The following is a 23164-nucleotide window of genomic DNA, read 5'->3' as shown; positions in this document are numbered from 1 at the left end:
ATCTTGGTAACTAAGGTGCATGTCTTTGCTAATGCATGATTACCTTTCTATTTCCATTACTTTTCTTCTGAATAACAGATAAATGATTTGCTCTGGAAAAAATTAAGAGAGCACTTCAGTTTTGAATCAGTTTCTCTGATTTTGATATTTATAGGTATAGGTTTAAGTAAAATGAACATTGTTGTTTTATTCTATAAACTACAGACAATATTTCTCCAAACTTCCAAATAAAAATATTGTCATTTAGAGCATTTATTTACAGAAAATGAGAAATGGCTGAAAAAACAAAAAAGATGCAGAACTTTCAGACTTGAAATAATGCAACTCTTAAAGTTTTAAGAGTTCAGAAATTAATATTTGGTGCAATAACCCTGTTTTTCATGCATCTTGGCATGTTCTCCTCCACCAGTCTTACACACTGCTTTTGGAAGATGCATTCAATTCAATTCCTGGTGCAAAAAATCAGCTTGTTTTGATGACTTGTCATCTTTAAGTGATCTCTTATTTTTTTCCAGAGCTATATATGGTATATATATTTTATGTTTATGAATAATGTATGCATTATCTGATATATATGTGGTTTTTTTTTCTCTTTTTACCTTTACTACTCCTACTAAAGGAAGGACCAGGCTGAGACTTCCACCAGGTTAGTAGCCATCTTTACCTATTATTTAAATAGCATTTCACATAATACATGTCCTGCTGTTTTCACCTTTACTTTGCAAAGTATTGCCAACACAGCTCTGTCACTGTATATATAGCGTTATCTTATGGTTGTCTTTTTGGTTATTGTTACTGTTTTTTGGGACTCTTGCTTGTGAACCATGGTTTTGCCTTAGCCTTAGCTCTGTTGCTCCAGTTTATAAACCTGATACTTCCTTTAACATCTGAATCTGTTGTGTGTAACTGTTCGTTACGCTTTGTTCCCTTCCTTTTGTGAAATTAATTTTCTGTAAGTTGTTCTGAAAAGGAAATTAAATATAAATTTTAACAGAAATACGTGCTATGCTTACTCTGTGCTAAAATGCACTTCTCATAGTCACCTGTAGGTGGCTAAATAGCCTTTTATGAAGTGTAATGAAGTGTACCTTATTTTTGAAACCCTATTGCATCCCTCTGCAAAACATTGTTTTGCCTTAGCCTTAGCCTTAGCTCTGTTGCTACAGTTTATAAACCTGATACTTTTCTGTGAGTTTTCCTAAAAATGAAATTAAATATAAATAGAAATACGTGCTATGCTTACTCTGTGGTAAAATGAACTTCTCAAAGTCGCCTCTAGGTGGCTAGATAGTCTTTTATGAGAAACATGGTGTATGTGTTGCATAATTTCTAATTCATGTGATGTTTTCTAGTCGCAGGTGTGTGTGGTAAGATTAGACTGACTGCACCTGTGTTTTGTGTGCGATGAAAAAAATAATTACAGGATTTTAATCAGCTGCATTTTGCGCCTCTGCCTCGCCTCGCTTTCGCTGGAAAATTCGTACGCTACCGTAGAGACGTTGCTTTTAGTCGGAGAGAGAAACATAAGGGATGCCGTAGCTTTGAGTGACACCGGAGCGCTGTTACGCAACTGTTATTACGCTAATAGATGCTACTAGAAAACCTCTGAAATTCACTTCCCCGAGGCAGCTGGCTGATTTCCCTTCATCATAAGCGCGTGCGTCTTAATAGAATCCCACGGAAAGTAATAGCTTTTGCCCGAATAGAAAAATGGTAGTAGCCGAGCCAAACAAACAAAGTAATTTGCGGAAATTATCCGGGGAGGACTGGGAGGACTGTTCGCAGGCGTGAACGGACCCGATCCGCCTATTTATCTCTGTTTGGCTCATTGTGCGAACGGCCTTATCAAAGATGCAGACGAGGTGTTGAGGTCGAGGGTCCTTCATCAGCGTAATGTGCTTTCTGTAGCCTTTATTGCACCTGACGACTCGCCATTTGTTCCCCCGGTGACTCAGTGTTCGTCAGGGCCGCAGCCGTACAGCGCTAGTGGAATTAGCATAGTTATGTGAGGCGCTATTGACACGAGAGAGCCGCAGATGACTCACTGAAACACTGGGGGCTTTCTAAATGGACAGTGCTCAGAAATCCAGCCGCCCTTCACCTTCTGGAGTCTTTTTCTGCTGATAAACAGCTGAGGTGATGTTGGAGGTACTCGTGATGTGTGAGAGAAGAGTAATGCTAACTAGCTAGCATCACTTTTAGGAAGACCCTGTGGAGTAAACATCAGTGCTAAAGACATCTGAAAAGGGGGATGCAGAGATGTTTAGATGTCAGAGATGGGACTCACTAAAGCTTCAAATCCTGTGAGGATTCCTAGTCATCTAGCCACTCCAGTGTCTTCAACTCAAAAGTTTTATTTTCTAAAGGCATTGTGCAGAGTGTTAAGTTTGGTAGAGGGGGGATCATGGTCATGGGATCATCATTAGTTCAAGTAAAAGGTGGTTCTCTGGGTTTGGCGGTTGTTTAATTGCTTGTTTGACAGCATTGTGCAGAGTATAAAGTTTGGTAGAGGGGGGATCATGGTCATGGGATCATTATTAGTTCCTGTTAAAGGTGGTTCTCTGGGTTTGGCGGTTGCTTGATTGTTTGTTTGACTGCATTGTGCAGAGTGTAAAGTATAAAGTTTGGTGGAGGGGGGATCATGATGTGGGGTTGTTTATCAAGAGTTGGGTTAAGCCCATTAGTTCCAGTAAACTGTGGTTCTCTGGGTTTGGTGGTTGCTTGATTGCTTGTTTGACTGCATTGTGCAGAGTGTAAAGTATAAAGTTTGGTGGAGGGGGGATCATGGTGTGGGGTTGTTTATCAGGAGTTGGGCTTAGCCTGTAAGTTCCAGTAAAAGGTGGGTCTCTGGGTTTGGTTGTTGTTTGATTGCTTGTTTGACTGCAATGTGCAGGGTATAAAGTATAAAGTTTGGTATTGGGGGGATGATGGTGTGGGTTGTTTTTTTAGAAGTTGGGTTGGGCTTAGTCCGTTAGTTCCAGTAAAAGGTGGTTCTCTGGGTTTGGCAGTTGTTTGATTGCTGGTTTGACTGTATTTTGCAGAGTATAAAGTTTGGTAGAGGGGGGATCATGGTATGGGTTGTTTTTCAGGAGTTGGACTTAGCCTGTAAATTTCAGTAAAAAGGTGGTTCTCTGGGTTTGGTGGTTGATTAATGGCTTGTTTGACTGCTTTGTCCAGAGTATAACGTTTGGTAGAAGGGGGATCATGGTGTGGGGTTGTTTTTTAGGAGTTGGACTGGGCTTAACTTGTTAGTTCCAGTAACAAAAAGGTGGTTCTTTGGGTTTGGTGGTTGATTGAGTGCTTGTTTGTCTGCATTGTGCAAAATATAAAGTTTGGTAGAGGGGGATTATGGTGTGAGTAGTTTTTTTTAGGAGTTGGTTTGGCTGTTATTCATGATGCTTCGTCATACAAATTTTGTGCTTCCAACTTTAACGGAACAGTTTGGGGATTGCCCCCTTCTTGTTTCAACATGGCTGTGTTCCACCTTGCTTCGTTCAGTGGTTTGCGAAGACATGTATATGCAAGTTTTGTGTGGAAGAACTTGACTGTCCTGAACCCCATTCACTTTGAACTCTAGTCTGCAATTCTAGACCCCTATCCGGACGGGATTAGTTTCTCAGGGGGTCCTGGGGGAATTTTCTCTTTTAGGGGTGGTTGTCTATGATTTTATTCATTTAGACGTCCTCTGAGAATATTACAGGCTGAATTATCTACTGTTTTTTGCTGAACTCCGTGGTCCTCAGGTAATTTTAGTCCCGTCCAGATCCACATCTCTGAGTTTCGTCTCCTCACGTTTAATAAAATAGCTATTTGTCCACTGCCACACACCGTAATTCCGCTTTGGGCTCGCATTTCCACGGAGGTAAACACAACAGGTAAACACAACAGTGAGTGGAAATGGAGGAGCTACTGAACACAAGGTCATGTAACTAAAAAAGCCTAAAAACTTTTTCAATTGCAGTCCGGATCCAAGGGTTTAATCACTGAGTAGAAGCATGAAATATTTTTCACAGACGTCCCCCTGCGAAACTAATCCTGTCTGGATAGGGCTAAGTTCAACTTTGTTTCCATCAAATGCCAGTTTTTATTAAAATTGCCTGCTCTGTCTATGTCCACTGTTGTGCAGCTTGCCGTGACAGGGTGGATGCAATAAAAAGTGAAAGTATAAATGATTAAGCTGGGAAATAATTAAAAACGTTTTTTAGAAAGTTCTAAGGCACAGTATTCTAACAACACCCCACCTACGATACCTAATGACATTAAATGAAAGCTTGTGGGATCTACTTAGCACAGGCTTTTCATAATGCTAATGCTAACTGGCATCCCCAAGTAATGGAGAGTTGTGTTAGATTTAAAACCCTTCATGTCACCCAGGGGTTTTTCAGCCCGTATATGAAGAGCGTGTGTAACACGAGGAAGATAACGGTGTAGATAACAGGCAGTCATTACACTTCAGACAATATTACCACATCATCGCCAAGTTCAATTTGCTGAAATGGAGGTCATTCAGCCGAAACGTCCCCGTCTGAATCTCATTTTCTGGGTAATTCCATTGTAACCCGGTATGAAGGCAGCATATGCTCACACTCGGAAAGCAAGATGGTCTCTGATGGTCCTCCTGGAGGCATAAGCGAATGGAAGATATGTGTGTCTGAATGTGTGTGTGTGTGCCTTGATCATCTGCTCACAAAATATTTGGGTTATAAACACTTAAAGCATTTAAAATCCTTTAATTTTCCCAAAAAATATGATATAGATATATATAGATAATTTTCTACCGGTCAGGTTTTAAGGAGCAGAAAAACAACTCTGCTGAAGTACAGCTTTATAAGGGTGAGTTTTCAGTGAAGTTTCTCCAGCACTAAGGCTGGGTGCAGCAGCATTTTTAGCATTAGCATTAGCCGCTAACAGCAGCACTAGCTCTTTCACCAATCAGAGACGAGTATATCGAATGAATTGAGGACATAGGACAAACCGCTAGCTGATAGCGCCCTAGGTAACCAGAACACTCAGAGTTCCTCAAACTAGTACCATCAGGCAGCATTTACTAATGCTAATGCTGCTGCACCTAGCCTTAGTGCTGGAGAAACTTCAGTGAAGTCTATCTCTTAGACCAAATATTTGGAAATGTAAGCTTACTGTATCATAAAGAAATTATTGGCATTTCCTCCATTTCCTCTTAAATCAAGGGTTTCAATAAAGAGTTCAATAAGAATTAATAGAAGCTTCATGTTAACCATGTTTAGAAGTGGCATCACATTGGGAATGTGTGTGTTGTGGCATTGTTGTGAGAATTTCATTGCATTCAGTGGCAACCCTCAAATCACCATCATTTTAGATACACGTCTAGCCTAGTCAGTACCTGGCATTTAAACATTTGTGGCGGTAGGTTCAAGTTTGTTCAGCTTTTCCAGAAAGTCCTATTCTATTGATTAAAACTTCTTTTCTACAGGGATTAGGCAACCTGTATGAGTGTGTGAGTGTGTGCTTTTGCACAATTGTTTCAGCAATGGCTGGAAATTAAAACGTAGCAGAGTGCTAGATTCATTCAAATCGGCTAACACAAACATATGGACATATCTTAGCTAACAGAGAACGTTATAAGAAGGTTAAGTATTGTTTAAAAAAGGTTCCAGGAAGATTCAAACTTATTAGAACCTTTCTCACATTACGCATCCAAAACATCCAAACATTGACAAATGGGACGTTTCAGGGATGTTACCAGAATGTTTAAAAAAACGTATAAATACAAATGTTCTAAGAAAATCTAAGAAGCTTGAGAGATTGAACATTCTGAGAACATTGAGTGTAATGTTCAGAAAACGCTCTCCCAACTAAAAATGAATAAAATAAGACTACCATTATAAATGGTTATAAATGGTTTAGAAACTAGATTATTAAGTATTATTGATTAGGTTGTAAATGCCTTAAAACCATTGATAAGCAGTTACAACACATCAATTAAAAAGGCAGCAGTGATCCATTGTTTGCGTAGTCATTTAATTTAACGGAGTCTTTAAATTTATAGTAAAGAGTTAAACATACTTACAAATATATTAATATGACAGGTTTAATGCTAATTAATGGAAAAACACAGAGTATGATCTGTATCTAGAAATATTTGAGATTTACTGTAGAAATGAGTGTGGAATCACTACTTATTACACTACTATTTGCAGCCAAATTAATAAACATTGGTAATCTCCTTTATATATCATTCATAAAGCCTTTATAAAGGTAGTCTTATTTTAATGTGGTGCCCTAAAAACTGTAGTCTCAGTTTTCTGTTTTCTCTCTGTGTTGTCTTTCAGTCAGAAGCTGAGTTTTAAGGACCGGGTGAGGATGGCCAGTCCTCGGGGTCAGAGCATTAAGAGCAGACAGACGTCAGTGACGGACCGCCGCTCTCCGGGAGCCGAGATCAACACTGAGGGATCCAGTCCAGCCAAGGTCCAGAAGAGCTGGAGCTTCAACGACCGAACCCGCTTCAGACCCTCCCTCCGCCTCAAGAGCCAATCACGCTCCACCACTGACGGTGAGCTGTCTCCTGATTCGCTGTTAAATATTTGTGACCAGCCCAGACACTTCTTTATCTTGTCCCACTGTAGGACATGCAATGTCTTGTGCAATGTCTTACATTTAAATTTTTTCAGATTTATACAAAATAAGAACCCTATTCACACTATTGATTTACAAGGCGATGCTCATTGCTATCCTACACCCTGTCAACAGTCTATTTTTTTTTTTTAATAGCTACGGGGCTTTTGAATATATCTACTTTGATGGGCATGGTGGTCAGGTAAATTTTTGGCGTATTGCTATCTCTGCAACAGAAAAAACAGGTGCACCACTGTCTAAAAACAGCCTAGACCGACATCAACAGTCAGACGTTCATTGCTATCTTAACGCAGGTACACCCGTGCTTCTAACAAACACAAACACAAGGGCATGCCGCAGTGCACAAACTTTCTGTTCCCCTTAAATTAGCTGCTTGTGCACCTTCAGAGGTCTGTTTCCTTTGCAGAGAAGTGCATAAGCACTGCGCTGTTATAATAGCAATCCGCCAAAGTCAGAGCGCACCTGGCTCCTAAAGGGAATGTGAAGCAAAGTGACACACTGATTGGTTTATTTCACGTTATGCCTAAAATTGACCAAACCCATGGTTAATAAAGAGAATTAGTGCATGCCTTTTGTGCATTTTGAGCTTCACAAGGTGTACTTTTCCCGTCATTATAATAGCGAAGAATCCGCACGGTGCCTAAAAGATCACAGGTGGACTAAAGATCACTAAAATAGGTGCTGGAGTGTTGTATTGTTGTATTGTTTGCAATATACTGCTCTGAAATTAGTTTCTTTGATTTTACCAAATTGAAAACATCTGAAATATAATCAAGAGGAAGAATTTTTGCACCAGGAGTGAGTAGCATAAAGTTATCCAAAAGCAGTGTGTAAGACTGGTGGAGGAGAACATGATGCCAAGATGCATTAAAACCAGTGTCATTCCACCAAATATTGATTTATGAACTTATTTGTAAACTGTATAAATATGAATTTGTTTTCTTTGCATGTTTTTTGTTATTTCAGCCATTTCTTATTTTCTCCAAATAAATGCTCTAAATTACAATATTTTTATTTGGAATTTTTGGAGAAATGTTTTTTCCAGAGCTGTGTATCACAGAAAGCCGGGACAACTACGCAAAAATGATAATAATGATAATACTAAAAGAAAAAAAAGTGAATTAAATCAGAATCAGAACCATTAGTGGCCCGTGGTGATGGAACTGGTGTGGCCTCGCTCTGCTAAATGACCTCTTGATGTCAGCATGTTGATTATTCTACCCCTCTAACCCTCTCGCTGTGGTGAGGGGTCACAGTGTAGTCGTGCCCTGTAGGGGCTGCACTGCGTGGGTTTGACGCTGCAAAAATTCTTCTCTGGTGTCTCTGCTAATAAAGTGGCTTTGTCAGACACACACACACATATGTAGGTTTGTTTATCATACAAAGTCAGGACATAGGAGAGACGGTACGTACTGTAAGTGGTTTGTTGTTTAGGGCCCTATTGTATACTCTGCGTAAGGCACTTAGCAATTGCTATCTTACACCCAATCAACAGCCTATTTTTACACCTTGCACCCGTGCCGTTAAAAGAGTTTAGGAATAAATCTACACTGATGGTCTGGTGTGGTGGTCTGGAAGTGAGGAGTATTTAGGTAAATATCTGGCATGTTTCTATCTTGGCAGCAGGAAACACAGGTGCGCCACTGACTGATTAAAACCCTGACAACAGTCAACAGTCAGCTGCCCAATCTTATCTTAGCCATTCAGGAGCACCATGCATTGCAATTGCGCTTTTTTTTTTTACACCAGCACTATTTGGTTCAGTCTGGTCAGGACTCTGGTTCCAGATATTAGAGGTGATCTAGGTTCGCTCACCAAACTAACTCTGAAAAAGTTTGCTTGTGGTGAGAACCTAATCCAGTCTCAATCCGACCTAGCTATTAAATATACTTTATTTATTTGAGTTAAACAGCTGCTAAAGTGCAGTTTAATTTGATATATTAGTCAGATAACGCTAATTACCACAGCTATGAACAAACACTGTCTCGGCTGCTCCATGCTGTTTATATGCTCGTTCTGCACTTTTCTTGGATGGTCCATTTTATGGCCTTGTTAATGCTCAACTGAACTAACACTGAATTGAATGTCCATTAAATTTAACTTAACCCTATGTTGAATGTAAATGATCCAAAATAGAACCTAACCCTATGCCTAACCCTAACCTTAACCCCTAATCAACCATAAAATCTAACCCTACACCTAACCCTAACCTTAACCCTTAATCAACCCTAAAATCAAACCCTACACCTAACCCTAACCTTAACCCTTAATCAACTACAAAATCTAACCCTACACCTAACCCTAACCTTAACCCTTAATCAACCCTAAAATCAAACCCTACACCTAACCCTAACCTTAACCCTTAATCAACTACAAAATCTAACCCTACACCTAACCCTAACCTTAACCCCTAATCAACCATAAAATCTAACCCTACACCTAACCCTAACCTTAACCATTAATCAACCCTAAAGTCTAACCATACACCTAACCCTAAGCCTTAATCAACCCTAAAGTCTAACCATACACCTAACCCTAACCTTACTCTTAACCAACCATAAAATCAAACCGTACACCTAACCCTAACCTTAACCCTTAATCAACCCTAAAATCTAGCCCTACACCTAACCCTAACCTTAACCCTTAATCAACCCTAAAATCTAGCCCTACACCTAACCCTAACCTTAATCTAAGCTTAAAATCTAACCATAAACCCAGTCCTAAAATATTAAGATAAGCGTTTGGAGTTGAATGTAGGGTTATATTCAATAGAGAATCTTTTACTTTCACCTTTTAGTTAATTTGCATTTAATAGACATGTAGTTGAATGTTAGTTGAATGTCAGTTGAGCATCAAAGAGGCCATCAAATGGACCATCCAAGTAAAGTGTTACAAAGGTGATGAACTGAGATGGTGATTTGAGGTGATTTAATTGGGATGAGCTGGAGCTTCACAGAATGAAGGAAAAACAGCAGCAACTATTGTTCAGCACCTCCAGAAACTCCTTCTTTTAAGATGCTGAGAGGAAACTATTGCAGGTGACTCTCCCTCATGAAGACTCTGAGATTAAAATCTCACCAAGAGTGTGCAGATCTGTCCTCAAAGATAAATGTGACGCTTATTTAGAAGAATGTAACATAGAAAACATATTCTGGTTTGTTTAACACTTTTTTCTGTTGCTGTATAGCTTTAATATAGTCTTCAATATTAAATTTACAATGGAGAAAATCATAAAAAGAAAGAAAACACATTAAATGAGAAGAAGAGGTGTGTCCAAACTTTTGACTGGTACACTGTCTGCAACCTCTCTACATTCCAAGCCCTTCATTTCCACCAAGTTCCCCAATCCCACCGTTTCCAACCCTGCCTAGGGCCAGCCGGCAGCCAGACAGACAAAACAATGGTCTTAATTAAGAGGAGTCGCATTCCCCCTGTCTCTCAGTGTTTGTGTCTGTGTTTTGTTGCACTTCCCTGGACAGTAGGGACAGTTACTCCAACAAAAGCAAGAAAAAAATGATTTTTTTTCAACAATTTTTGATTAGGCTCTTATACATTCTTAGAACGATTAATCTGTCATGTTTCAGGATGTTCTTTTTAGAACATTTATAACGCTTTTTTAGTGTTCTGGTAATGTCACCACAACATAATTTCTATTAATGTTTAATTCTAGTTCTGGCAATGTTATTATTATCATTATTTATTTTTTTATCCCATTTTCTCCCCAATTTACAAGACCAATTATCAAACCCACTCATTAGAACTTTCCCCATCACTAGTGATGCCCCTAGTGAACACCAGGAGGGTAAAGACTAGCACATGCCTCCTCCAACGCATGTGAAGTCAGACTCCGCCTCTTTTTGAGCTGCTGCTGATGATGCAGCATTACCGAGTAGCATCACAGCGCTAACGCTCAGAGGAAAGTGTAGCAACTCGGTTCTGATACATCAGCTCACAGACGCAGCCTTGTGCTGATCAACATCACCCTCAGAGTGATGAGGGGAAAGAGCGGCATCTACCCAAAGCCATTTGTGCTCTCTTAGGACTCTCTTAGGCAGCTGATGGCAAGCTGCATGACCGGGATTCTAACCAGTGATCTCCGGAGCCCCTTCAAAAACATTAATGTAACGTTTTCTGTTATCTGGGATGATGATCCAATAGTGCGTCCAATAGAATCTCACACATTAAGAAAATCAGGGATAGATCTGCCATATCCCATGGCGTAGCTTCTTCTTCAAGTCTTTCAAGGAAAGCTCTTGAGATGGCAGCAGTTTGTGAACGAGCATTGTCCTGTTGTTATAGTTCACTCAAAAAAGGTAGGGCCACTGGTTGCAGGACCTTATTAATGTAACTTTGGGCTGTCAGAGTACCTGTAACGACTAAAAAACAAAGAATACCAAAGAATATCATGAATACAATAGGCCTTTTGGACGTGTGATTTGGGCGACGTCACTCAAGATCCACTACTACTTGTGGGTCACTTCATGATAGCCTAGCATGATTTTTTTATAACATTTGTATAAATCTACACATACAAAAGGGAAAAATGATTGAATACAAAAACACTATATAACCAAAAGTATCCTGTGCTCGCCTGTGTTGCGTTTGGTGATGTAAGGCTTGAATGGAGTTGGTCATCCATGGAACATTCTATGAACATCTGCTGACTCCGCTCTGTTATTTTACACTGACAGAGCACAGAGTCACTGTAGTTTCCAGTCTCTTCCACTGTGTTATAATATCACTGACAGTTGGCTGTGGAATATTTAGTAGTGAGTAGTACAATTTCATGACTGGACTTGTTGTTGCACAGGTGCTGCATCCTATCACTGTACCACAGTGCTGGAGTTTCAATGACTGTAGAAGCCATAGACTGTGTATAGCTGGACAGAGCATCAAGCATCTCTTAAAAGTGAAGCCACCACAGGTCGGGCGCCCCCTGCTGTTCGGTTGCAGAAAGCTGCGTAACTCCACCCATCCCCATAGGTTTCAATGGCAAAACAGACAACTTTCAATCACGTTTTTTTTTCCAATATACAGTAATTCTACCTCCTTTATTTAAATGCAACAGCTAGTGTAACCTCTGTTTATATTGTTACATTTTACATCTCCACAGAATTCGTTTTTTAAAACGTTATTTAGCTCTATATTTAAAAAGGTGTGGTTATTGGTGTGTAAAAGGGCTGGGTTACACTAATGACTAATGACTGTATGGGCGGGACCATAGACTGTGTGTCACTCTGTGGAGGCAGCCCTCAGGGGCGGGGTTATTTAAATGAGTAGGCTGTCTCTCCACAGTCTTTCTCCCTCCTCTGGTCTCTACTGCGCTCTACAGACTCGGGTTTCAGGATCGCCAACATGGAGGAAGATTTTGGCTTCATTTTTATTGAATGAATGAGAACGGCGACACGGCGTCCATCATTTTTTTACAGTCTCTGGAAGAAGCAGTCCCAGCATGCCTAGCTGCAGCATTAATTATTATATACCTGTATACGTGGAAGTGATTAGTCCTAATCCTGTACTCCAGGCTTGAGCTTGAACACTTTGCACTCAGGCTTCTAAAAAAGGAGGTAAAATGAAATGGGTTCCTGTGGTGTGTGGAAGTGTAGTGTACGCTGTAGTGTAGCTCCAGCCTCTGAGGAACTTTATGATTACTATTGATTTATAAATCCACAGTCCCAGTGTTGTGTCGCGATGGCTGAGTCTAGATACTGTGGATTTCACACACAATCCCCCGCTGTCCTCTCCTGACCCGCTATCAAAGCCGCCTCTAATCTGAGGCCGCAGATGAACTTTAGCCGAGGAAGAAAGTGTTTGATTGGGTACTTCACCTGCCGGCACTGATACAGCCCTAGCCCTGGCCTGCCCTCCTAACTCCTAACTCAAAGCTGTGCAGTGTCCACTGTATACACAGTTTTTTTTCATGACTTTTTCATGCCTTAATGGCACATTTTCATGACCATACGATCTTAAAACATCAGAGCAATCATCACGACAATAAAACAAAAATCAACTAAAACTCTAATTAAAATTGATTAAAGTAGGTCTAAAATACAACTGACACACAATATGTGTGTCTTTAATGATAAAATGTGTGTTAGATTCTGAGAGCTCCATTGTGTAGAGGCTATATTACTGAATTCTGAACTTCTGAACTACTGAAACACAAAAAAAATTGTAGACCAAATTTGCAGGACTTTTCCAAAACTTTACAAACATAACTAACCTTTAGTTATACAGTACATAAACTTTCCATTCGAGTTTTTGGACAAAATGGCATTGAGGGCGTTGAGTGATGCATTATATAGATGTATTAAACACAGAGTGATCTATTTTAAGTGTTTATTTCTTTTATTCTTGATGAATATTGGCTTACAGACAATGAAAACCCAAAAATCAGTGTCTCAGAAAATTAGAATATTATATAAGACATAAGACCAATTGGTACATTTGGAGGTGTTGGCAGTGTGCCAAGTCCTGCTGGAAAATGAAATCTGCATCTCCATAAAACTTTCTCAGTATTTTTGTTTTTCCAAAATTTTTACCAGACCTGAAAATTGCTATTTATTTTAATTCCATGACTTTTCCAGTTTTTTCATGACCGTACGAACCCTGTAAATAATTTGACATAATTCATTACCTCATATTTGTTTAAGTAATGTTTACTGAAAACTTGAGTTAGGAGAACTCCTGTGTAAAATTGACTTTTGATGTAGTAAAACATGATAAATAGTACTTACCTTTGTTGAATATCCCACCTCTGCTCTTTTGCAGCTTTCCGAGATCCAGCATTTTTTTACAGTTTGTCCAAACATGCTTTAGAATGATATGGGGCATATTTTACACAATAAATGCAGATAAATCACTTTTTACACCGTTATTCAGGCTGAAAGTAGCTCCAATGTGATACCTTAATATATTTTTACAATTTTTTTTTTTACCAATGTAGTAATTTAATTTACTTTCTAAAAAAAAGTTACATGATACATTGTTGTACTTTAAGTGAACTACTGTAACTGTTGCTGTTTTTAACACACTTTGTACAAAAACATTATAAAATTACATTTGGAATGGAGTATTTTAGAAGTATATTGAATTACATTAAACTATTAAAAAAGTGTACTTCATAGTAGTATATATATTTTTTAATACACTATATCATGCTTTTTAAAATCATAAAAAAAACATTTTATGAAAGCATAATATTAATGTACTTTTAATACATTTCTGGTATTTAAGTACAAAACTCTATTAGTGCATTTATAGCATACGTAGACATTTCTCAACATGTTTTAAGTACAATTAAGTATGTATTTTTGTTCACTAAGGTGGTGAGACATTTAAACTAATGATTGGCTGCTTTCTCTTCCATTCTCTGATAGCAATACTAGCACTTAGCTTTAATGTAGCCTTAATATTTAACTTAAAATATTTTTGTGTTACTTTTTTTTTTCTTTTCATTTTTCTATTTATTCCTCTTCTGTTAATTTTATGTGATGATTTTTTTTTTCAGTATTTTTATTTTTCCCAAAGCTATCCAGGCCTGCAAAATTGGTATTTTCAAATTGCATGACTTTTCCAGGTTTTTCATGACCGTATGAACCCTGTAAATAATTTGACGTAATTCATTACCTCATATTTTTAAGCAATGTTTACTGAAAACGTACAATTTAGTATATATTTTTGTTCACTAAGGTGGTGAGATATTTAAACTAATGGGTGGCTGCTTTCTCTTCCATTCTCTGATAGCAATACTAGCACTTAGCTTTAATGTAGCTTTAATATTCAACTTCAAATATGTATTTTTTAAATTATTTTTTGTGTCAGGTTTTTTTTTCTTTTCAGTTTTCTATTTATTCCCTTTTCTGTTATTATTTTTTTTTTTTGATAATTTTACAGGTTCTGTACTACAGTTAACCATGTTTGAGACCACAGAAGTGCTAACCTGTGTATTTATATATATATATATATATATATATATATATATATATATATATATATGTGTGTGTGTGTGTGTGTGTGTGTGTGTGTATGTAGCAGAGTCTAATGTGGGAGCAGGAGAGGAGGGTTTTGATGATAAAGGCTGTCACTGTGAGATTTCTGCTGAGGATCTGCTTCCTGCAGTGAAGACCGTCATCCGAGCAGTGAGGTAAACATCACTTCACCCTCTCACACTAACATCCATCCAATCCCAGCATTTCATTTACTCTCTGAAATTACCAGCCTATAGCTGCTCATATCTCACAGCTACTATTATATCAAGGCCTTTAGTTATACAGTACGTCTAATTTCCAGCCTGGTTTTGGGGTGACATGATGTTGAGCGATGAGTGATATATTATATAGATGTATTAAACACAGAGTGATCTATTTTGAGCGTTTATTTCTTTTATTGTTGATTATATATTGTTGTATATTATATAAGACCAGTTGGTACTTTTGGTATCAGTGTGGGCAGTGTGCTAAGTCCTGCTGGAAAATGAAATCTGCATTGCCATAAAAGTTGTCAGTAGAGGGAAGCTTTGTAAGATGAAGTGCTGTAAGATTTTGTGGGAAAACTAAACTGCACTGACTTTAGACTTGATAATAAAACACAGTGGATCAACACCAGCAGATGACATGTCTCTCTAAACCATCACTGATCATCAGTAAATTTTACATTTCATTTGTAAATGAAGGGATCAGAGTCTGGAGGAAGAGTGAAGAGACACACAGTCCAAACTGCTTGAGGTCTAGTGTGAAGTTTCCACCAATCAGTGATGGTTTGGAGAGACATGTCATCTGCTGGTGTTGATCCACTGTGTTTTATTATCAAGTCTAAAGTCAGTGCAGTTTTGTTTTCCCACAAAATCTTACAGCACTTCATGCTTCTTCCCTCTGCTACTGACAACTTTTATAGAGATGCAGATTTCATTTTCCAGCAGGACTTGGTGCACTGCCCACACTGATACCAAAAGTACCAATTGGTCTTATATAATATTCACATTTTCTGAGACACAGATTTTTGGGTTTTTATTGGCTGTAAGCCATAATCATCAATAATAAAATAATTAAACGATTAAAATAGATCACTCTGTGTGTTTAATACATCTATATAATATATGAGTTTCACATTTCCAACTGAATTGTCAAAATAAAGTGACTTTTCAATGATATTCTAATTTTTTTAGTTGAACCAGTACACTTGCTTATGTATATATTGGATACTGTTGGTTCTCCTGCATTGAATGTGGATGTAGTTGATTTGAGGCAGAGTTGCTTGTCTACTCGCATGGACAGTTCTAGCCAGACGCCACCGGTCATGATCATTATCACCCACTGCGGGCGTTTTTCTCACTTAACTTACACAAGCCATTCCCTGATATAACACTTCTTAAAAAGCCATATTGTTGATGTGCACACTTTAATAATCTCAATTTTTGACATGCGAATGTGAGCCAAGCAGTTGTTCTTTAGACAGCGTAACATTGAATAACTCCTACAGGGCACCTAGAGAAGATGCAGGTCCACTCGCTTTCTTTCTTTTATCCCCAAATTTCTACATTCTCTAATTCTTACTTGAAAATAGATGTAAAAACTAGACAACCGTAATAAAACAAAAAAGTTTGGAGGATATTAAATGTTTGATTTGTATTCAGGAAAATATTGATTTTAAAATTAAGTTTAGGAAAGCACCAAATTTATAATCAATTATATTTTAACAGTTTACATCAAATTTGACATTTTTTTTTATATTTTCTATTACGATTAGGATTTTAAGTAACATTTTTATAAAAATGTAAACCTTATTATGCAATATTAGCCTGTTAATTAAGGCTTCACTTCAGATTGATTAATCAGTTAATCGATTTTAGAGCATTGAGGGTTTTATTCCCAGTGTATCAGATTTGCAGCTGGTTTGTTACAATAACTGTACCATAATATTTGATATGAAACCAAGAATTTTGAATGAAGATCCAAAAAGTTTTATAACAGGTCCCATTTTCCCTTCTCTGCTTTATTTATTTATTTAATTATTTCAATTTTTTGGGTCGTTTTTTTATTAATTGCTTGTTCTCTACTGCCCCCTACTGGTGCAAATATTAAAGTATCAGCCTACTGAGATTCATTATTTTTTTTTTATCTCAAGTCAGTCTCTGGTAAGCCCCAGGCTTGGTGGACATTTTTATACACTGCCCACTGATTTATAATCCCCAGTACTGATATACTGCTTGCCATGTGCTTGAATTTGCAGGATCATGAAGTTCCACGTGGCGAAGAAGAAGTTTAAGGAGACGCTGCGTCCGTACGACGTGAAGGACGTGATTGAGCAGTATTCAGCCGGACATTTGGACATGCTCTGTCGGATTAAGAGCCTTCAGACCAGGTACTGATCAGTGTCAGCAGTGAAATCGACCCATTTAATACCCAATCAAGAGTATTTACAAGAGTTAATCCAAAAAACTGTCTCTACAGTCGAGAAGTGTCAAGTAGTGAAGTACAAATCCTTTAGGTTATGTCATTTAAGTAGGAACGTTGATTATCTACCCTGGTGAAAGAAAATCTATACTTAAAGGAGAAAGAACTTTTGTTGTGGTAAAACATTATATAAAGTTCTTACCTTTAATGTATAGCACACCTACGTTCTCCCACAGCTTTCCGAGATCCAGACATTTTAACAGTTTGTCCAAACACCCTTCAGACTGGGTGATATGGGGCATAATTTACCCCGATAAATCTCTTTTTCCACCGTTGTCCAGGCTTAAAGTAGCTCCACACCTCCTTGCCAGAATCTGGAGAGCCCTGACATTTAAAACGAGGCATTATTAACTTAAAAAGTGCACAAGAAGCTAATTAAAAACCACTGTTTACACCCTATAACACTAGCTTCAGCTCCGAGCGCCACCATTACTGTACTGATAATGACATAGACATTTATATATATATATATATATATATATATATATATATATATATATATATATATATATATTCCACATAGCATAGCAGCTGGTTCTAGGAGGCAGGCTATGCAAATTCTATGTATATATATGTCTATGTTATTTTCGGTTCAGGGATTGTGGCGCTCAGTGCTGAAGCTAGTGTTACAGGATTATAAATGTTTATGTAGTGCATTATAGGTAGTGCACAGTAGGACCCTATAGTGTTGCAGCCTAAGCTTTTGTCCTTAATGGCATTTTTTTTTACCCATTTTACATTACTTTTACTTAGTAAAGTAACTTTGAGTAGTTTTAAAACCAGTACTTTTACACTTTTACTCAAAAAGTAAAAAAACTTTTTGAGTTTTTGAGTTGATGCTTCAACTTCTACAGAAGTACTAATAGAGATTCATCATCTGTATGATGATGATGATGATAAGGCTAAACTCTTAGCCCTGCAGGACCTGGAGCTTCAATTCACACCTCACTCAAACCACAGTACAAACGTTAGCACCTCTGCCCACCCTGAGGAACCGTGAACAGGATGCTAGTGTCAGAAAGTGAGAAAGACAACCAGAGAGGCCCAGATGGTGTTGCACAGTCTTGTCTGAAGGTCTGAGGTGACCATCTTGCACCTACAGCTCTGGAAAACATAAGAAACCACTTAAAAATGGTGAGTTTCTTTAATTATACCAAATTGAAAACCTCTAGATTATAATCAAGAGGAAGATGGATGATCACAAGCCATTAAACCAAACTGAGCTGCTTGAATTTTTTGCACCAGAAGCAGTGTGTAAGACTGGTGGAGGAGAATATGCCAAGATGAATAAAAAAAAACTGTGATTAAAAACCAGGGTTATTCCACCAAGTATTGATTTCTGAACTCTTAAAACTTTATTAATATGAACTTGTTTTCTTTACATTATTTGAGGTCTGAAAGCTCTGCATCTTTTTTGTTATTTCAGCCATTTCTCATTTTCTGCAAATAAATGCTCTAAATGACAATATATTTATTTGGAATTTGGGAGAAATTAATTCTTTAAAAAGCAGCTGGGTTACTGAGCTAACCCAGCTAATATGTCCATGTGGGGCTCATGTTGGTGGAACATAGGGTCCCTAGCCCAGGTTACACCCACAGGAGCCCCAACTGAGTAATACAATTTTTTGTCTAAAGTACAGTATGTTCTTTATTGTTCCATATTGTATATTTCCCATGTGAATCTTTGGAATTCAACTGGTAAAGGATTTTAACAGAAAGGGAGCCAGTGCCACCTAGTGGTCATCACAACCCAAAACTGAACATATGCTGCCAAATTCCCCAACAAATTTCCTAAGAATATAGTACCAAAAACGTTCCAAAATGCTTAACTTTTATTGATTCTTCAACTATTAGTTTTATGAACTTAAATTTTGTGGAGGTGGTGGTGGCTTATTGGTAAGAACACCAAGTTATTGATCACAAGATTGTGGATTTGATACCAGGGTTTGACAAGCTGGCTCCATGCAAGGCCCCAAGCCCTCACAGTTCTACTTTTTACACTTGTCCCTGATAAATAAGTCCACACACTGGTATGTTTTCACACACAAGAATGCAACCCGAACCGTGGATCAATTGCTCAATTCCAGAGAATCATTTTTTGGGTTTAAGATTGCAAAAGCTTCAGCCGTTTGCTTACTTTAAAAAATTTTGTTTGGATAGAAAAACGTAAATGGTCAGGACAAGACATGCACTCCCTTCACAAAAGTGAGCTTATTGTAGTACTATAAATCCAGTCCTAAATTTAAAAATATTGTGGTTTTGTTAGATTATATACTGATGGAAAGAAGAAGTAACGCAGTAAGCCAAAGCAGTCATGGTACAAAATGAGCCAATCACGCAACCCTACACGCAGCGATGGGATCAGATAGCTTTCACACCCACACCTTCTTATGAACCAAACCACTGATTTCAGACCACTGATTTCAGGAGCACCTTTTGAGGAGTTTGGTGTTTTGAACCACTACTAGGCTCAAAAACAGCTTGTCAACTTGACCAAATACTGAGCTTGTGAAGCAAGCAATGGGATGCATTGTTCAAACATTAGCCTTCTACCTCTACTGTCATTGCCAGCAACATCTACCAGACTTCAGCTGCCTCTACTGGCTCCCCATTAGTCAGGCTGGTCCAACAACGACTCAGGTCCACTACCCTGCATCATATTTAGCAGGACTCTAGCAGTAGAGCAGGCCCATCATTGAGGAGGACGGTTCCTCAAGGAGACACGTGAGTCTAGACAGGGGGATGGATATATAGATGTACCCCCTGGCTGCACTGTCTCCAGGAAAAAAGGGGGCAAGGACTGGAGAAGTCCCTTTCAGTCCAGAAGAGGAAGGACACAGGAGTCTCTTGGCCAGGACCAGCCAAGACTCTGGACTCCGGACCTTTTCATCATTGACAGTGATCATAGTTCTCCAGTGACTGGAGAACTAAGTTCAGATTCAATCCAGCTTCGGAAATGCCCAAAATTCTATCTGTGTCCAACACAGAAGATGAATATAGTTGTCTTCTCTTTTCTTCTCTATTCTCTAGTTTTTACCTTCTGTAATTTGAGTACTTCTTCTGTCTCAGGGTGGATCAGATCCTAGGGAAAGGTCAGGTTCCTGTGGACAAGAAGCTACGGGAGAAGCTGATGTCTGAAGGAGACTTGCTGGAAGATGTCAGCATGCTGGGCAGAGTGTGTAAAGTCGAGAGGCAGGTGAGTGTGTACGGTCACTCATTAAAATCATTCTTATCATCTACAGCTGTGGGACAATGAAACTGAAACACCTGGTTTTAGACCACAATAATTTATTGTGGTGACGGACAGTTCTGGAGGAAACAGGAGAGTTGAGGTGCACATTGAATTCTGCGTGATTTGATCAGCCGTGGTTTTATGTTTTTTGGATACAATCCGGGTTAGCACCCGAACATCCCTTTCAGACAGCTTCCTCTTACAGCGTCCACAGTTAATCCTGTTGGATGTGGTTGGTCCTTCTTGGTGGTATGCTGACATTACTCTGGATACCGTGGCTCTTGATGCATCACAAAGACATGCTGTCTTGGTCACAGATGCGCCAGCAAGACGTGCACCAACAATTTGTCCTTTTTTGAACTCTGGTATGTCACCCATAATGTTGTGTGCATTGCAATATTTTGAGCAAAACTGTGCTCTTACCCTGCTAATTAAACCTTCACACTCTGCTTTTACTGGTGCAATGTGCAATTAATGAAGATTGGCCACCAGGTTGGTCCAATTTAGCCATGAAACCTCCCACAATAAAATGACAGGTGTTTCAGTTTCATTGTCCAACCCCTGTATTTCTGGTTCTGTTCCTTTATGTTGCTGCAAGCTGTGCAAGATAACCCTGTTCATGTCTTCATCCAGGTCCAATCGATCGAATCCAAGCTGGACTCTTTGCTGGACATCTACCGGCAGGTCTTGAGGAAGGGCTCCCCCTCAGCCATCAACCTCTCTTCGCTGCCACTGTTTGAGCTGGAGCAGACGTCCGACTACCAGACTACCAGTTCAGCCTACAGCAAGGACTCCCAGTTCAGTCGCTCAAGCAGCTCCAACCTTCACCGGGGCCTCCACCTCATCCTGGCTCCCAACGAGCTCAACCTTAACCTCAACAATTCATCTGGATCACCTCCTGGTCTTACCAACCCAACCTCGGCACCACCGTTTTGCCCATCCCCACTTCAACCGCTGACCACGCCTACACCAGAGGGTCCAGCCATTGGCGGCAGCCCACCGCCAATCCTCACACCCAACAACATCCACTCCGGTGGGATGCATTTTTCCAACATTGGCCTCCTCCCACCACCACCATTGCCAACAGCACCTACCAGACTTCAGCTGCCCCTGCTGGCTTCCCAGCCAGGCCTGAACAACAGCAGCTCAAGTCCACCTCAGTCGAGCCCTCCTAGTGACTACCCGCCATCATATTTAGCAGGACCCCAGCAGAAGAACAGGCCCAGCATCAAGGAGGATGGATCCTGGAGGAGACACATGAGTCTGGAGATGGAGATGGATATGGAGATGTACCCCCTGGCTGCACTGTCTCCAGGCAAAGGGAGCCAAGAACTGGAGAAGTCCCTTTCAATCCAGGACCTCATAGAGGCTCCAGAAGTGGACGGACGTGGAAGCCTCTCGGCCAGCAGCAGCCAAGACTCTGGAGGCGGCTGGGGCGAAGCCGACCTTTTCATCGCCGACAGTGACCTGGAGAACTCGGTTCAGGCTCACTCCGGCTTCGGTTTCCTTTCCCAGCCCACAGCCGACGTCATGTTCTCCTCCGAGCTTCTGAGGGCCACAACAGCTGGAGAACCCCTCAACCTGCCCAACACTGGGGGCACGGAGCCTTTCAGTATGCCACACGTTTGACTAGAATGACTTTGACTAGAATGAACTCTTTCTTGTCGGACTCGAAATGAAATGAAGTGTTGGTCAGAAGTGCAAACGGCCTATGAACGTGACTAGCTGGCGATTAGCATGCTATGCTACACTGAAAAAGTGATATAGGGAAGAATTTGATTGTTTGTTTGAAATGTTTTCTTCATTCCCACATGAACAAAATCAAAATTTATAATAATGCTAATTTCTGTTAGTGTTTTAGCACTAAGCTAACACTAGTGGTTCTGCATTATGGTTCTATGATTTATGTAAAGTTCAATATGGTACAAAGAATGGTGCAAAGGACCACCAGATGAGTGTTTTGATTGCCCCCCGAGGTTTACGTAAATTGTGAATAAATGATCAAAAAAGCAATGTCAGTATAAAAGTCACCTATACAAAGTAACAAGCAGAGCCTTCCAAAATAAAAGTCACCTATATAAAGAGCAAGCAGAATGTTTCAAAATAAATTACAGTAATAAAACTAATAGGCAAACTGTGTTAAAGAAGATATGAACAAATAAAAGTCACTAATACAAACAAACAGATTGCAAATAAAAGCCACTAATATATGAACCAAAGGACTGTCAAAATAAAAGTCTCTAGTATAAATAAAAAACAGATTGTGTCAAAATAAAAGTCTCTAATGCAAACAAAAACACAGACTATGTCAAAATAAAAGTCACTAATCCAAACAAACATATGGTATGCAAATAAAAGTCACTAGTACAAATGAACAAACAGACTGTGTAAAAAAAAGCTCCAATGGAAATAAGCCATATATAAATAAATGCCATCAATGCAAACAGATTGTATGCAGATAAGTCAATAATATAAATAAACAAACAGACTGTCAAAATAAAAGTCTAATGTAAATAAACAAGCTGTGTCAAAATAAAAGTCACTAATCTAAACAGATTGTATGCAAATAACAGTTACTAATACAAACAAACAGACCATGTCAAAATAAAAGTATCTAATTCAAACAAAAAACAGACTGTGTCAAAATAAAAGTCAGCAAACAAATAGTCCATGCCAATAAATCAGTAAAACAAATAAAAAAAAATATCACAAAATGGCCATCATTTTCAAAATACAACTACTATGAATATGTTGGAAAAAGTATTAAAATTATATGTATTTCATTTCCTAAAAGCACGAGGTCCCTCTTCATCAGCAAATTGTGTGTACTATTAAAGTAGTATTTATATTGAAGTTATATTGT

At 38.9% G+C, this 23164-nt stretch overlaps 1 protein-coding gene across 3 annotated transcripts in view; it reads left to right on the top strand.

Annotated features, from left to right (window-relative positions):
* Positions 1 to 22289, top strand: part of kcnq5b (potassium voltage-gated channel, KQT-like subfamily, member 5b) — a 199010-nt gene extending 176721 nt beyond the window's left edge. Inside the window, exons 9-14 of one of the 3 annotated variants that reach the window (XM_022674603.2) lie at positions 620 to 646; positions 6312 to 6532; positions 14653 to 14761; positions 16846 to 16977; positions 20139 to 20265; positions 20935 to 22289. In XM_022674603.2, coding sequence (XP_022530324.2) covers positions 620 to 646; positions 6312 to 6532; positions 14653 to 14761; positions 16846 to 16977; positions 20139 to 20265; positions 20935 to 21930 — 1612 coding nt within the window. In that variant the 3' untranslated portion in view covers positions 21931 to 22289. Of the gene's footprint in view, positions 1 to 619; positions 647 to 6302; positions 6533 to 14649; positions 14762 to 16845; positions 16978 to 20138; positions 20266 to 20934 lie in introns of all 3 variants that reach the window. The other 2 variants (XM_022674602.2, XM_049469705.1) reach the window with 2 other exon arrangements.
* The last annotated feature ends 875 nt before the right edge of the window (positions 22290 to 23164 follow it).

This window comes from Astyanax mexicanus, chromosome 21, assembly GCF_023375975.1.
Source record: "Astyanax mexicanus isolate ESR-SI-001 chromosome 21, AstMex3_surface, whole genome shotgun sequence".
In the NCBI taxonomy this organism is placed as follows: domain Eukaryota; kingdom Metazoa; phylum Chordata; class Actinopteri; order Characiformes; family Acestrorhamphidae; genus Astyanax; species Astyanax mexicanus.
Note: the sequence above shows the minus strand (reverse complement) of the source record. Positions and strands in the feature narration are given on the sequence as shown.